This window comes from Rhinoderma darwinii, chromosome 1, assembly GCF_050947455.1.
Source record: "Rhinoderma darwinii isolate aRhiDar2 chromosome 1, aRhiDar2.hap1, whole genome shotgun sequence".
In the NCBI taxonomy this organism is placed as follows: domain Eukaryota; kingdom Metazoa; phylum Chordata; class Amphibia; order Anura; family Rhinodermatidae; genus Rhinoderma; species Rhinoderma darwinii.
This window is the reverse complement of record NC_134687.1, coordinates 373,105,859-373,122,621: the sequence shown is the minus strand read 5'-3', so window position 1 is coordinate 373,122,621 and position 16,763 is coordinate 373,105,859. Positions and strand designations below refer to the sequence as shown.

General features: G+C 43.5%; 1 protein-coding gene across 1 annotated transcript in view; it reads right to left on the bottom strand.

The window, feature by feature from the left end:
• The window catches only part of MAMDC2 (MAM domain containing 2), an 86,499-nt gene that overhangs the window by 37,524 nt on the left and 32,212 nt on the right, over nucleotides 1-16,763 (bottom strand). The window contains exon 7 of the mRNA XM_075860441.1: nucleotides 6,199-6,345. Within this exon, the coding sequence (XP_075716556.1) occupies nucleotides 6,199-6,345 (147 nt within the window). The remainder of the gene's footprint in view (nucleotides 1-6,198; nucleotides 6,346-16,763) is intronic.

The window sequence follows — 16,763 nt, the reverse complement described above, 5'->3', positions numbered from 1 at the left end:
AAAGCGAAGCAGGATAAGCGGAACTGAAGCAAGGCAGAAGCACGGCAGAAGCAAGGCAGCAGTGGGGCCAGGAATCCAAGAAGAATAACAAGCACTGAGGAAGAGAACACGGGAGGTATAAATGGACAGGGGGCGGAGCTAACTCCGACTGACCAGGCCGCGATAGGCTCTCCCACTCCTGAGCCTGCCACCCTAGTTGGTGGGAGCCGGTGTCAGTCTAAGAGGTCTGGCCTCAGGTGTCGACTGATTAATCCCGGGAGTATACACAGACGTAGTACCTGGCAGATCCTTTACAGTTCCGTTGGCTTTCCGTTGGGGTGTCCATGATTTTACCAGAAACAATAGCACAGCATGCTGAACTATTGTTTCTGGTAATTCCTGCTGGATCTGCGATGGAGGCCCCTAACGGAGCCTCCAACGCATATGTGAACAGGGCCTTATATCGATACCTTTGCTGTATTGCATGTTTTCTGTATCTAGTCATTGTATATTCATTTGTAGATATATATTTCTGCTCTTGTGCTCAGTTATGCTTGCATCAACAGCATCTGTATACATGTACTACATGCATCATTAACCCCTTCCCGCCACAGCCATTTTTCAGATTAAAATTTTTTCCTCCCGACCTTCCAAAAGCCATAACTTTTTTATTTTTCCGTCGATATTGCCCTATGGGGCTTAATTTTTGCAGGACAATTTGTAGTTTTTCATGGCACAATTTATTGTAAAATATAATGTACTAGGAAACGGGAGAAAAATTCTTTGTGGGGTGGAAAATGAAAAAAAAAAACAGTGATTTCTCTATTGTTTTTTGCGCTTTGGTTTTACGTAGTTCACTGTGCAATTAAAACTACATGATAACTTTATTCTGCGGCTCAATACAATTCCGGTGATTATCAAATTTATATAGTTTTTTTTCTATTTTAGTACTTATACAAGTGATAACGAAATATTAAACTCTCTTGTCTCACGGTGACATTAAATGAAAGCTTTATTAGGGTATGTTAACACGGCTTATTTTCGGCCGTTTTTCGGGCGGTAAACGGCCGAAAAATCGGAAGTGGAACACCTACAAACATCTGCCAATTGATTTCGGACCCCTGTCCATGTCACTTCTTGAGCCATTTTTGGAGCCGTTTTTCATTGACTCTATAGAAAAACAGCTCCAAAAACGGCTGTAATTAACGCCGCAATTAACGCGAGTTGCTAAAAAAAGTCTGAAAATCAGGAGCTGTTTTCCCTTGAAAACAGCGCTGTATTTTCAGAATTTTTTGCTAAGTGTGTGAACATACCCTCAAGAAAGAAAAGTTACAACAATGAGAGAGGGATTGAAAAGTAAGAAATAAGATGGACATGGCGGTCCTCTCAAGAGTTCAGACAGAAGACCTAAAGGTTCAATTCTAAATTAACCTTTGAAATTTCTTTATTGGCTAAGTGCCATCAAGGAACCGCCTTAAGGGTACGAACACACACAGCGTAAACACTGCAGATTTTCCGCAACGGAATCATTGAGAAAAATCTGCAGTGTATTACAGTAGCAGTAGTGTGGGTGAGATTTCAACAAATCTCGTCCCCAAACTGCGGAAGAATGCAGCCAAAAAAAACGCACATAAATTGACCTGCGGTGCGGTATCTTCAACCGCAGCATGTCAAATAATGTTGCGTATTCGCAGCTCTTCTGTTGCGGGTTTCCTATTAAATTCAATGTGGTGCTTAAACCCGCAACAAAGTGGTGTGTGTTGTGACTTTCATGGCGGAATCACATCGATTCCATCGCAAAAAAAGTAAGAAAAAAATAAATAAAAGTTATACTTAGCGAGAGTTGCCTTCTTCTTCTTCTCCAGTCCGGCCTCCCTGGATGACGTTGCAGGCCATGTGACCGCTGTAGCCAATCACAGGCTACAGCGGTCACATGGCCTGCAACGTAATCCAGAGAGGCCGGAGTGGACGTCAGAGGAGGGAAGGGGTAAGTATGTGCGATGATTTACGCAGCGGAATTTATGCCCGAAATAACGAACCACAGTATGGTGCGGGATTTCGGACAGCTTTCCCTGCGCTGTTCAGGGCGGATAGGCTGCAAAGCTTGATGCAGCGTATCCGCCCTAAAAACGCTGTGTGTGTTTCTAACCTACAAGTTATTGACCACACAAGAAATGCATACCAATAACATGTCATTCTATGTACCAGCTGTATGTTGTCTGAATATCATGTCTGTCTCCAGTAAACTTAGCAGTCTTATCTCAGAATGGCCTTGAATGAGTACGCCAACAGTCTGATATTCAGAGAATACTGTTTTGGAACAAACCTTAGCGAGCTAGATTATATAAAATAAATTTTAGCGGCAAAGTGTATATAGCCAAGGTATATATGTAGCATAAGCATATAATAATGGCAATTGATTATTAGCAAAAGCTATACTGATTGTATTTCTTTATCACAAAGAAAAAACTAAATGTAAAAAATAAAATGTATTACATAAAAGTATGAGGGCTTATTCTTTCCACGACAAGCTGTAGTTTTAAATGGCCATTTTGCGGTACATACATTTTTTTACGGTGTTCGCAGTGCGTGTTAAATAATGTTATATTGTTATAGTTCAAACTTTTACGGACACGGGAATACCAATTATGTTTATTATTATGTTGACAATGTTTTAGAAGGGAAATGGGAACAGGGGGCTTTTAATATTTTTTTGTACATCAAAAAATCCTTTATTTAACTAGTCCTTCTGGGGAACTTGAACCAGTGATGGTTGGATCGCTAGAACTATATACTGCAACAGATTAGTATTCGTGTTTCAGACAGGCTTCTATTAAGCCCTTTTTAAAAGATGGCAGACCTCGGGGTCTTTATTAGGCCCCCAGGCTGCCATGCCAAACATCGGCACCCCGCAATTGCATCACGGGGGAATGATGGGCTGTCAGAGGGAGTCACCCGCTCTTTCTAACGCTTTAGATGCCGTGGTCGCTATTTAAATTTAATAAGCAGTCGCTATTTAACTATAATAAGCAGGATCGTGCTCAAGCACGATTCCGCTTGTTACAGTGAAGTGTTGGCTGTAACATACAGCCAACACCTGCGTTGCATGGAGCGGCCTCAGCCCGTGAGCCCGCTCCATACTTCCCCTACCCGGCTATGACGTGAGTATGCATCATACATTGGGAAGGGGTTAATAGTCCTGGAGTAGATGGAGTGCTGTACTTCTTTTTATGTGTTTGGACATCTTCCATCTTGTCCCTACTTGTTTCTCTCACAGATTTTTAACTTTGCTTTTTTGATACAAGTGTAATATATATACATATTTAATAAAGATATATTGGTAATATATATAGGATGTTTAGCCGCCTTTTTGGTCCACTTTGTAGGTTTTGACATTTATGCAAACTGTCAGATTAGATATGGCATTGAAAATGGCGTAAATACATATACCATATCTATATGTATTACATATATATATTGATACATAAATGGACAGTGATATCAGAGGCAACACCTGAAGCGGAATCGCCGTCCACAGCGTTGCCGACGCTGTGACCGGGGATTCCACTCCAGGAGAAGCCCCTGAAGTCTCTGTCCATTTATGGACAGTGACATCAGGGGCAACTCCTGAAGCGGATTCCCCGTCCAAAGCGTTGCCGATGCGGAGACCGGTGATTCGGCTCCAGGAGAACCCCCTGAAGTCACTGTCCATAAAGGACAAAAATGTCAGGGGCTTCTCCTGGAGTAGAATCCCCGGTCACAGCGTCAGCAACGCTGTGGATGGGGATTCCGCTTCAGGAGTTGCCCCTGATGTCACTGTCCTTCAGGGAGCTACAGTGGCACTATCTACAGGATGGGGGGGGGGGTGCAATCTACAAGGCGGTTTCTGGCACTACCTACAAGGGTTTTTTTGGCACTACCTACAAAGGGGCTGTGTAGCAGCCACCTAAAAGGGGGCTGTGTGGCACTAGCTACAGGGGGGGGGGGGTGTGGCACTACCTACAACGTGGCTGTGTGGCACTACCTACAGAGGGCTGTGTGGCACTACCTACAAGGGGATTGTGTGGCACTACCTACAAGGGGGCTGTGTGGCACTACCAACAAGGGGGTCGAGTGGCATTACCTACAAGGGGGCTGTGTGGCACTACCTACAAGGGGCTGTGTGGCACTACCTACAAGGGGCTGTGTGGCACTTTCTACAGGGGGCATTTGTGAGTGGCGGGCTGATGGTCATTTTACTGTGAGTGGCGGGCCGTTGGTCATTTTACTGTGAGTGACGCACTGATTGCTAGTTTACTGTGGCTGGGGGGCTAATGGTCTTCAAGTGGTTCCACCTCTAACCTCCAATTAAAATTATTAGGAGGCAGAAAATACCTGCGGAGCTCAATTGGAGTGCTTTTTTGCCTGCGTCTTTTGCATTAGCTTCAACGGCTTAAAAAAACGCAAAAAAAAAAAGTCAAATAACGCTGTCAATTCAAAATCTGCCTAAACATTCCTGAAAGAATCTGAGGCAGATTTTTTCTGCCTTACAAAAGAATCTGTGTGAAAGAAGAAGCTACATGGAAGAAGCTGCGTGTGAAACACGTGTTGGGGTTGGATCCCCTCATAGCTCTCGTCTGTATACTTCCTTACTATTGGACTGGATTTCTGTTCATGCCTTATTTTTGGATGATCTCTCATCCATATTCATCCTGCGATATAGTTACCAGTCCTCTTTTTTGCACTATTTGCACTTTATTATATTGAGGCTGTGACCCGTCTAATGTGGGGATCCACTTTTTTATGGATAATGTGACTGCTATGTGTTGTTTTAACTATATGGTTTTCTAATAAAGATATATTTTGTGGATATTAGTTTGTGTGTGATTTATTGTATAGGTGTTGATTGTTCTAGTCACACAGTTCAAAGTTATTTTGCTATATGCAATTATTGGCCCGTTTGTCTTAGTAGGTGTTCGACTATGATGTATAGTTAGGTCAAATGTCGGTAAAGCGTTAACTACCATGTTGTAGATTACGTCAAAATTATGTGTAAATGTACCGTCAACTCCTATTTGACAATTCCACACAGTGCAGATTTGGTCGGTATTTTCCATCTGCCAAAACCAAAAGTATTATGAAAAGATTTATGCTTCTACTCAGGGACACTCTTGGTTTTGGCTTGCCTCCACACTATGGGGCTCCTCCTCCCTTCTTCATCTTCAGGGAGCAGGGAGAGAAAGAGACAAACACATTGCCCGTAGAATTCCATGAAGAGGGAAGCAGGAGTAGACACAGGCTGCTGGTAAGAGTTATATCTCACCCCAGTGTTATATTCTCAGCTACACAGATCATTACTGTTTTATGATGTCCTCCACTTTTGATACTGTTTCTAGATACAGTATATAGCGATAGGATTATCCTCTTTTCTATGTGTGCAATGTATAGAAGACATGAGAGCAGTAAGGTTCCATCCACTAGCTCAGAAAAAAAGAGAAATAGAGATAAAGCCTGCAGAGGGGAAAACTGCAAAAAAAAAAAATGCAGAATACAAGACCTATAATGGGCAGAAATAATGTTAATCCTCATGTACACACATATGACAGCTTATTCTGAAAGGTCACCTGAAAAGTTAGGTACGCTATAAGGCTACTTTCACACAATAGTATAATAAAAAGATTTGCACTTCTGCGTTTTGGATCCACTCTTGGTTTTGGCTTACAAATACTAATGCAAAGTACAGTGCAATACTGCCGTGCGATAGTGACCTAAAATGAGTTTTCTAGGACTTAAATATTTATGCCTTAGGAATTGGACTGAGCTGGAGTACCAGACACAGTCACCCATACAGATGAGCTGCTGTGCATGTGTAAAAAATTAAAGCGACACGCTGCTCGATGGCCTCCTCATCCCGCTGATTGTCGGTGTCACCGATCACATACTATTGCCATCAATATTGCCCGGAGTTGGCAATGTGATCCCTGTCAACTGAAAGAGACATATTTAACACATTAGAAGTATTGTGGACCCACTACAGTACTGTTCTAGGGCATCTAACAGACACTCTAGGTTGAAGACTTTCGTATTACAGCTATTAAAACATTTTTACACTATTTTGTTGATATGTGTATACACTTTTTTGAGAGTGAGAAAAAGTAAAAAAAATAAGCAGAAAAGCAAGTTATGACAATAAAGCGCAATGAATAGAACACATTACTCGATGGGCTTTTCATAATGTACCCAGTCCGGTGGTATGGTCTCCCATCCTATAGACATTGGGCTTCACTTTCACACGACTCCACCCAAAACCATCTTTATCGTCTTGATGAAACTTGCAGAGATCATTCTCAAAATCACAGCCAGCTTCTTGTGCATTGAACACTGCCCCTATAAAAAAAAAGATATAATTTCGATATGATTAGAGAATTCTTTCTTTGTGTCTATTCACCATACAACTGCAGTAATATTTTAAAATAAAAGAGTAGACAGACAAAGGTGTTGATGTCATTCCACATGTTCCCAGTTACATTCTACTTCTACAAAGAAGACCAAACATCAAAGGGAAGGTAAGCACATTGCCCCATCAGGAAATAATTTTCAACATTCATCTCATTGTTCTATGCTGTATAAGAAAATTCTATTCTACTATTTTATATATCGCAGTCAGAATCTAAATTGTGTGACTGTCCCAAGAAACAAGGACCTTATCTGTAGTCAAGCAGCACAGCCATATTTAAACCCCATTAGCAGGCACACTGCATACACGTTGTCTAAATTCTTATAGGCAGGCATGCGACATTCACCCGTTACTGTCAATGTTAGATAAAATACACTATTTGCAAACATACTCCACAAACAACACAGTCATGCAGACTTATACTAACAACTAAATAAATTCCATTAATGGGACATAGCAGGCGCAAGATTACTAAATGTTCTGAAGTATTAGACAGAAAAGTCTAGAAAATGTATATAAAATTATTTAAAGGGGCATTCCCGTCTCATAATGTTATCTGAAAAAAAATGCACCAGCGGGCACTGTATAAATGTTGCCACATACCCTTAAAAACTACAATGGATGAAGACAAAGAACACGCACGGGTATGTATATGGCAAAAAGTCTATAGAAACAAAGAATATATAATAAAGCGTATACATTTATTAACAAAAAATACCCCACAAACACGATAAAAACATTTAAAAAAGCAGATGGCTGGTTCAACGGGGTGATACTGCCCTGATAAGCAGCCCAATACTAACTCCCCCAGAAAAGAACCTACCTCAAATAACCCTCACGTAATGATGACAAAGATATGGACACAGATAAAAAGTATATTGCATCAGACCATGTGAATAAATGAGTCCTGAAGACGTAGTGAAGTGTCCAAACAGAGGGGTTATGGAGGTATAAAGCGATTTTCCAATTTGGCTTTTATGCCCCTCCCACATGTCACAGATTGGAGCTAGGTGCTTGAAAATTAGATTATTTGCAGATCTTAGTGACACCTGCTACTTCCTTGATTTGCATAACCTTATGGCTGGCCCTTTTTGGTGTTCAAATTTCAATGTTGAGGAGTGTAGAATGTCTAACAACTTAAGAAAGGGTTTAATACAGAAAGTAAAGTAAACTAAAAAAAAAAATTTTGTTACAAAAAAAAACTTACAGTCAATTCTTAGGCTACGTTCACACAGGGCAGATACGTTGCATAGAGGTACACAGCGTATCCGCCCTGGCTGCTTCAGGGAAGTCCGTCTGAGAAACCACACCAAATTGTGGTGCAGTTTTTCAGCCAGAATGTCTGCTGCTGAAAACTGTAAGTTAAAAAAACACAAAAACGCATACTTACCCTCTGACGTCCTGCAAACCGGCCTCCTGGGATGACGTTTTATCTCATGGGACCGCTGCAGCCAATGACTCATCCTAGAGAAACGTCATCCCAGAAGGCCGGCCTGGTCGAAGAAGCACAGAATTCTGGGTAAGTATAAGATATCTTTTTCTGAGTTGCGGTTTTTGCGGCGGATTCGTAGCTTTTCTGCTACAAAAAAACGCAACATTTGCTATTTGTCGCGGACTTTACCTCCCCATTGAATTCAATGGGGAAAACCTGAAACACACCATAGGAGTCTATAGTAGTCTCGGAGGCATCCGTCAGAGGTATACTTTTTTGTACATGTTTGTTTTAAATCTCGCACCATACATCTTAGGTTATGTCGGATTTAGGCATTGTTCACAACTAAGTTTTTCCTAGAGCTAGAGCAATTGTATCACGGACACTAACGGCGCCCCACTGAACCCATTGACTTTAATGGGTTCTGCCGGGTTTTTTGCAAGGGTTTCCAAGCTGCACTATTTCTTCCGGTATATTTTACCGGAACTGCGACGGAGAACTCCTGCATATATGTGAACAGAGCCTTAGAGAGAAAGCTAGGGAGGACACATCTGTACATTTTCTTTCTCTAGACTCCTGGTGTCAGAGCTGTGCTGTGTGCTTTGAGCTAATTAGATGTCTCTCCCTGCTGCTCCCCCGAGTCTCAAACATACACAGAGTTAGACCTCCTGCACACGGCCGTAGCTGTGTGCTGTGTGCATGGTCCGTGATTACAGCACGGACGGGCCGCGGAGTGTCATCCGCAGGTTGTCCACAATCACGGACCATGTACACACAAGATGTGCATTCATTTGCAATTGCGGACCGTATAATGACATGTCCTATTTTTTTGCTGTCCAGGCTCCGGGCAATGCACAGTCCGTGGAAACCACGGTCGTGTGCATTGGCCTATAGGTTAGCATGTGCGGACTGCGGATAGTACACGGCCGCAAAACTACGGTTGTGTGCATGACGCCTAAGGCTTTATTCAGACGAACGTAAAATACGCGCGTGCAACGCGCGTGATTTTCACGTGCGTTGCCCGTAGCTATATTAGTCAATGGGGCCGTGCAGACATGGCAGCGTTTTTTGCGCAGTGTTGCTCCGTTGCCAAAAACTCACGACATGTCCGTTGATTCAGCGTTTTCAACGCATCACGCACCCATTGAAGTCAATGGGTGCGTGAAAACCACGCATGTCGCACGGAAGCACTTTGCGCAACAGCTGTCAAAAGGATGAATGTAAACAGAAAAGCACCACGTGCTTTTCTGTTTCCGAACATCCAAACGGAGTGTCTTTGCGATTAGCGAACCCCGACAAACGAAGCTAACTTCACCGGGTTCGGCCAAACTCGTTTTGGCCGAACCCGGCAAAAAAATTTCCGGTCCGCGACGTCGGGAGACATTCACTGTGCATGGTGCTGAAAGAGTTAAACTGTTTCAGCACCATGGACAGTGACTTGCGATCCCAAAATACATGAACCTGTAAAAAAACCCGAAGTTCTAACTTACCGATTACTCCTGTCTCCTTCCTGCAGTCCGACCTCCCGGGATGACACTTCAGTTCAAGTGACAGCTCCAGCCAATCACAGGCCAAGCACAGGCTGCAGCCAATCACAGGCTGCAGCGGTCACTTGGACTGCCGCGTCATCCAGGGAGGTGGGGCCCGATGTCAAGAGAGGCGCGTCACCAAGGACGCGTCACCAAGGCAACGGCCGGGAAGTTCTCGGTAAGTAGGAACTTTATCTTTTTTTTTACAGGTTTTTCGCTGTTGTGTTCGGCATTCACTGTCGAGGGTGCTGAAAGATTTAGCTCTTTCAGCACCTTGGACAGTGACGGGCGTCGACAAGCCTCATCTCTATGATGCCGGCTGCGCGAAAATCACGCAGCCACGCATCAGACAAAGATGACACATGCAGCTGTCAAATGGTTTTTGCGCGCGCAAAACGCTGCGTTGTTTGCGCGCGCAAAAACGCAACGCTCGTGTGAATCCAGCCTAAGAGATACTGCAGTTGCACTGTCATCCTTCCTGTCTAGTATTTACTGTTTTACTGATGAGCTGCCATTGCCAGATATTCAGGCTGACAGCAATAAAGGTTCCCCAACCAATATTACCTGTTTAACACAGGAGGAAGTACAGCTGCGTCTAAACAAATTAAATATTGATAAATCCCCTGGGCCAGACGGCATTCATCCACAGGTATTAAGGGAATTGAGCTCAGTATTGGACAGACCATTGTATCTCATCTTCTTAGACTCTCTTGTAACAGGATCAGTGCCACAGGATTGGAGGACGGCTGATGTTGTACCAATATTTAAGAAGGGTAAAAAGGTGGAATCGAGTAACTACCGTCCAGTAAGTTTGACATCTGTGGTATGTAAAGTATTTGAGGGTATTCTAAGAGATGAACTGCAAAAGTATATAGTGGAGAAAAGTCTAATTACTGATAACCAGCATGGGTTCATGAAAAACAAGTCGCGCCTAACTCACATGCTAGGTTGCTATAAGGAGGTAAGTGCAAATCTGGATGTTCATCATGTGGCTGATGTGATTTATTTGGATTTTGCCAAAGCATTTGATACTGTTTCACACAACAGTCCTGTTCTGAAGCTACAGACACAGGGACTGGGGAACCATGTATGCACATGGGGGAAAGAATTGGTTAAGGGACAGAAAACAAAGAGTCGTTATAAATGGAACCTACTCAAAATGGGCTGAAGTCAGCAGTGGGGTACCACAAGGATTGGTGTTAGGTCCAATTCTTTTTAATCTCTTTATTAATGACCTTATGGATGGAATTGATAGTAAGGCATCAGTTTTTGCTGACTATACAAAACTTTGTAGGATACTTAAAACTCAACTTGACTATAAAATATTACAGAAAGACCTAGATAAGCTGGCAGAATGGGTAAAAACATGGCAGATGAAATTTAATGTAGATAAATGTAAAGTAATGCACCTAGGATGCAATAATTCATATACATGAAATGAACTAAAACTGGGTATAATGGAACAAAAGAAGGACCACGGTATTCTGCTAACAAATAAGCTAAGCAGCAGCACTCAATGTCAAGCAGCAGCTACAAAAGCAAATAGGATTTTAGGGTGTATAAAGAAAGAGATAAAAAGCTGTGATTCAAATGTAATATTACCCCTCTATAAATCCCTTGTAAGGCCACATCTTGAATATGGAATTCAGTTTTGGGGTCCACATTGTAGAAAGGACATAGGAGAACTGGAGAGAGTTCAAAGGTCGGCAACGAGATTATTAAATGGGATGGGAGGTGTCGCTTACAATGAAAAGCTAGAAAAATTGGGCTTGTTCAGCTTGGAAAAAAGACATCTTAGAGGTGATCTTATTAACATGTATAAATATGTGTGTGGTCAATACAGAGAACTACCACATGATCTGTTCCTTCCAAGGACTCTACATAGGACCAGGGCACATCCATTGCGTGTGGAAGAAAGACTATTTAGACATCAATATAGGAAAGGGTTCTTTACAGTTAGAGTAGTCAAGCTCTGGAATGCCCTACCCCAAGAGGTAGTGATGGCTGATACTATGTCAGCATTTAAAAAAAGGCTAGATACTTATTTATTGATGAATGGCATTGTGGGTTATAATTAATCAAGCAATGATTGACGGGTAATTTATTGAGAAAGGTTGAACTTCATGGACCTATGTCTTTTTTCAACCTATGTAACTCTAGACGGATTTTAGATGACTAATGAGGTTTCTGAGCATTTACATAGTCTGCAACCAGTGAAGGAGGAACTACAGGCTACTGAAAGGCGAGGAAATGCTACTTTCCCTTAAGGGTATGTTTACACGCACTAATTACGGACGTAATTCGGGTGTTTTTGCGCCGAATTACGTCCCAAAAATGCGCCTCGATAGCGTTGACAAAAATCTGCCCATTGAAAGCAATGGGCTGACGTTTGTCTGTTCACACGAGGCGTATATTTACGCGCCGCTGTCAAATGACGGCGCGTAAATAGACGCCCGCGTCAAAGAAGTGACCTGTCACTTCTTTGGGCATAATTGGAGCCGTTATTCATTGACTCCAATGAATAGCAGCGCCAATTACGTCCGTAATGGACGCGGCGTTCAAGCGCCTGCATATGCCGTTACGGCTGAAATTACGGGTATGTTTCCTCCTGAAAACATCCCCGTAATTTCAGCCGTTACGGACGCTGTCGTGTGAACATACCCTAATAGGATATATCACACAGTTTCCTATATTCATGTACTGCTAATTTGTTTAAAAAAAAAACAAAAAAAAAACTTGAAAGTATGGGTATACTTTAACAGAAAGGGGGAACTTAAGGGGTTATATTTACAAGGGGTTTCCTAATTTTAGGGGAAAATGTTATGTAATGGTTTACAGTGAAAGCAGATGTATTCAAATGAAATGGATGTTTCCTCGACTGTACTAGGTTGTGATGGAAAGAACTCGGCTATCCACATAACCAAACAATTAGATCAGCTGGTTTACATACCAAATGTAAGATTATCTGCAAATACCTAATAAGCCCTGAAGAAAAGGTATTTTGAAAATGCCCTCCTGGCCTGATCACATCATCTTTATTATTAAAAGGATTTTCCGGAAGAAAAAAATTACATTTAGTTAAACTAAACAATGGAAAACATATAACTTTGCAATGTACTTACGTTTGATCAAATGAATGTAGCGGCGTATCCCATCTTCCGTCACGTGACCGCTTGGTAATCCAAAATTTGCACTTCCTGTGAAGACCCGTCCATTCGCTCCGCTAGCTAACTTCCTGTTTCCGGCTTTCACAATGTACGGTTACGTCACAAATGACGTAAATGTACCAGGTGTTTCCCCATCTGCTTAGAGCATGCATGGTTGACACACACTCCACCACACATGCTCTGTTAAATGATATGGCTGCGTCTTCAGCAGCCGTGTATTTTCCATTGCGCATGCGCACATTTTAACTATTTGGTGTCGGTGTGTAGTGTGACGGCCGTGTCTTCCGTCGCACGCTCTCTCCTTCTCCTCCTCACAGTGCGAAGTGCATGTGAGGAGGGTGTTTTTTTGCTCCCTGAAGGAGCGGAATGCCCAATCCCCGGCCACAGCTTCTCATAACGCTGTGGCCGGGGATTGGCGATTCCGCTCCAGGAGAAGTCCCTGACTTCATTGTGTCCATATATGGACACAGTGACTTTAGGGACTTCTGAAGCGGAATCCCCGGCGATGTGGCCGGGGATTCCGCTCCAGGAGAAGTCTCTGCCTTCACTGTCCATATATGGACACTGTGACGTCAGGGACTTCTGAAGCGGAATCCCCGGCGATGTGGCCGGGGATTCTGCTCCAGGAGAAGTCCCTCACTTCACTGTCCATATATGGACAGTGAAGTAAGGGATTTCTCCTAGAGCCGTCCCCTACAGGAAAGTAGGGGGGGGGGTGCCATCTAGATGGGGGGTGAATATGTACAAGGGGGCTGTGTAGAACTACCTACCGGGGGTCTATGTGGCATTACCTACAGGGGGGCTGTGTGGCATTACCTAAAGTGTGGCTGGCTGTGTGGCATTACCTACAGGGGGGCTATGTGGCCTTACCTACAGGGAGCTGTGTGGCACTACCTACAGGGGGGCTGTGTGGCACTACCTACAGGGGGGCTGTGTGGCACTACCTACAGGGGGGCTGTGGCAGTATCTATAGAAGGTAGTGTGTGGCATTATCTACAGATGGCAGTGTGTGGCAGAAAATGTACAAATGAAATTCATCCGTTTTCAAAACGGACACGGAAAATTACTGATGCAAAACGGGTTAAAATCGGCCGTTAAAAACGGAAGCATGGCCTGGAACGGATGCAAAACGGCCGAGAAAATGGACCAAAACCGCCGTTTTTATCGGCCGACACTCGGACCCTGTCGTGTGAATAGAGCCTAAAGGTAGTTGATGACGCGCCGTGTCTCTACACAGTCGGAAGCGCTGTCTTAGCAAAGACACGGAGCGGCATCAATCATAGAACACGACCCCCTCCTCCTATCTTGTCGCCCACACCTCCTCTTCCTTCACTCTAGGATTTTCTGCGCTGCCTGGCCGCCTTGTCTCTCCTCTAAAACGCCCCCTCCTCCGACAATCTCATCATCCACGCCTTCTCATCCTTCTTCACACTTGTAGTTCCCGCACTGCCTGGCCGCCTGGTCTCTCCTCTAACACACCCCCTCCTAAGTGTGTGTATGTGTGTGTATATATATATATATATATATATATATATATGTATGTGTGTCTAAATGTATATATATATATACATACACATATATATACATATATACACGCACACACACATATACACATATACACACACACACACATATATACACATACACATATATACACACACGCACACATCGCGGGCCGTGCACATGGCCGCGTCCATTATTTTCTATGAGCCTGGACCATGCACGGACCTTGGAAACCACGGTCGTGTGCATGGGCCCATAGAAATGAATGGGGCCGCAATTCTCCCGTGGATTTTCTGGGGAATTGCGGCCACAAAAGCACGTTCGTGTGCATGGGGCCTTACATACATTTATAGTAAATTATGTAAAAAAAGAAACGTTTTACCATTGTTTGGAGTAGTGTTTGGTATTTGCTTCACTGTAAAGCCCTGTTCACACAGAGTTTTTTTGCAGGCAGAAAATTCTGCCTCAAAATTCCGCTAGATTTTTGCACGCCGTTTGCCACATTTTTCGTGGCTTTTTTCGCCCACGGCCATTGAGCGCCACGGGCAAAAACGAGGCGAAAAACGCTTTCTCTGCCTCCCATTGATGTCAGTGGGGAGGTCAGAGGAGTAAACTCCCGAAGATAGGGCATGTCGCTTCTTTTTCCCTCAATGGCCGCGGGCAAAAAACGTGGCAAACGGCGTGCAGGCAGTTCAAAATCTGCCTCAAAATTCAAGACAGAATTTTCTGCCAGCAAAAAAACTCAGTGTGAACAGGGCCTAATACGGGATCTCTTGGAACAGATCCAGCAGTAGGTGAGGAAAATGTGCTGACTGGATTGTGTGTACCAAGATGTCTGACATAGGTGGAGTGGGCAGACTTACATTTATCAGGCTGTGAAAGGGGCGGGGGAGGGAGATAAGTGTCTGTACTTAGATCAGGGATAGATGGAGGCACAAAGGATAATGATTATTAGACAGTGTGCAGGGAGGGAGCTGGCTGCCTGTAATTTGTAATTAGAGCAGGGAAGGACCCTGTGAACATAGAGGGGCGTGGCAGTATGCAAATAGCTGAGATGCTTTGGAGGGAGGGGGGGGGGGTGGATGCAACTGTCTCCTCAGATGCAGCAGGGGATCATGGGTATGGTGGGTTACAAGACAGGAAACAGATAGCAAGGGATGTAAACTAACAGAAAGAGCAGAGGTGACGATGGAGATCAAACAGAAACTGGTTAGAAGTTTAATAGGGGGTATTAGGGAAGGCAAACCAAGGCTGGGGGACACTTTTTAGAAAAAAAATGTTTTCCTGGACAACCCCTTTAAGAGTCATATATTGTATCTCTAAGAAATATGTACTGCAGTTCTAATTCTAACTGACCTGCAGACATGCTGCATTGATTCAACTTATGTACTTAAAGCGTACCTAACTTTTCAGGGGACTTTTCAGAATAATCTGTCACGTGTGTATGTGAGGAATAACACTATTTCTGGCCATTATATGACTTGTATTCAGGATTCTTTTTTTAGTAGCTTTCCCCTCTGCAGGCTCTATCTCTAATTCTAATTTGTCTCTGAGCTAGTGGGTGGAGCCTGACGGCTGTCATGTTTTCTATACACTGCCCACAAAGAAGAGGAGAATCCTGATCTCCTATCACTATCTATCACATGTGCTGCAGCATTATGGATGGCATGATACAGCAGTACAGAACAGTGTAGCTGAGAATCCAGCTCTGGAGTGACATAGAAAACTTACCAGCAGCCTGTGTCTTTCTCACTCCGCTCCTGCTACCTCCCCCTGCTCCCCCTCCCCTCTCCACAGAGTCCTATGCAGTGTGTCTGTTGCTAAGTCACTCTCTCTCTCTGCTCCCTCCTCCCCTCTCCAAAGACTTGTATGGACAGGCAGTGAAGTGACACACCCCCACCATCTGCAGCCTGTCAATTTTGTTCTGTAACCAGGGACAGACATTGCTTGACAACACGGGGTGGACAGCAGGATGGTAGACACCTAATGGCAGTAACGTCACACAGAAGTTGCATGAATAAAACAACCAAATTTTAAGGAAATTACATAGTTAATCTATATCAGGCAGATCCAAACTGGCCATCTGGCAAATGCCAGATGGGCTGATGCACTGTGGGCTGCCTGGCTGACACTCACACAGTCCTAATTAATTATAGCTACGGTCTGGTGCTTATTTGGTCTAGGTGTTAATCTTATCTGTACGTAGCCACTGATCTGACACTCACAAAGAGACAGCAAGGGTTAGTAAAGGGATGAGGTCGGCTTCCTCTGTATAATCAATGTTAAATACTTTTGTGTAAAAAAAAACACAAAGTATTGTAGGTTTGATACCTTTATTGGCCAACGAGAAAAATAATATATATGCAAGCTTTCAGAGCACACAGGCTCCTTCTTCGAGCAATTTTACAAATGAAAAGTTTACAGCATTTGTAAACTTGTCTGAAGAAGGAGCCTGTGTGCTCTGAAAGCTTGCATATATAATTTTTCTCGTTAGCTAATAAAGGCATCATACCTACAATACTTTTTCGACACAAAAGTATTTAACATTGCATATTGTTTCTGGCTAACATGGTACTACACTATTTTTTACTGTACTTGTGTATAATCAAGAAAGAACCAAGCTGCAGAGGAAGCAGTGCTTCCTCTCACCAGAAAGAAAGAGTCCGCCCACAAGCCCACCACTGGTGGTCTGTGGGGTGGAGCTGCACCAGAAGATT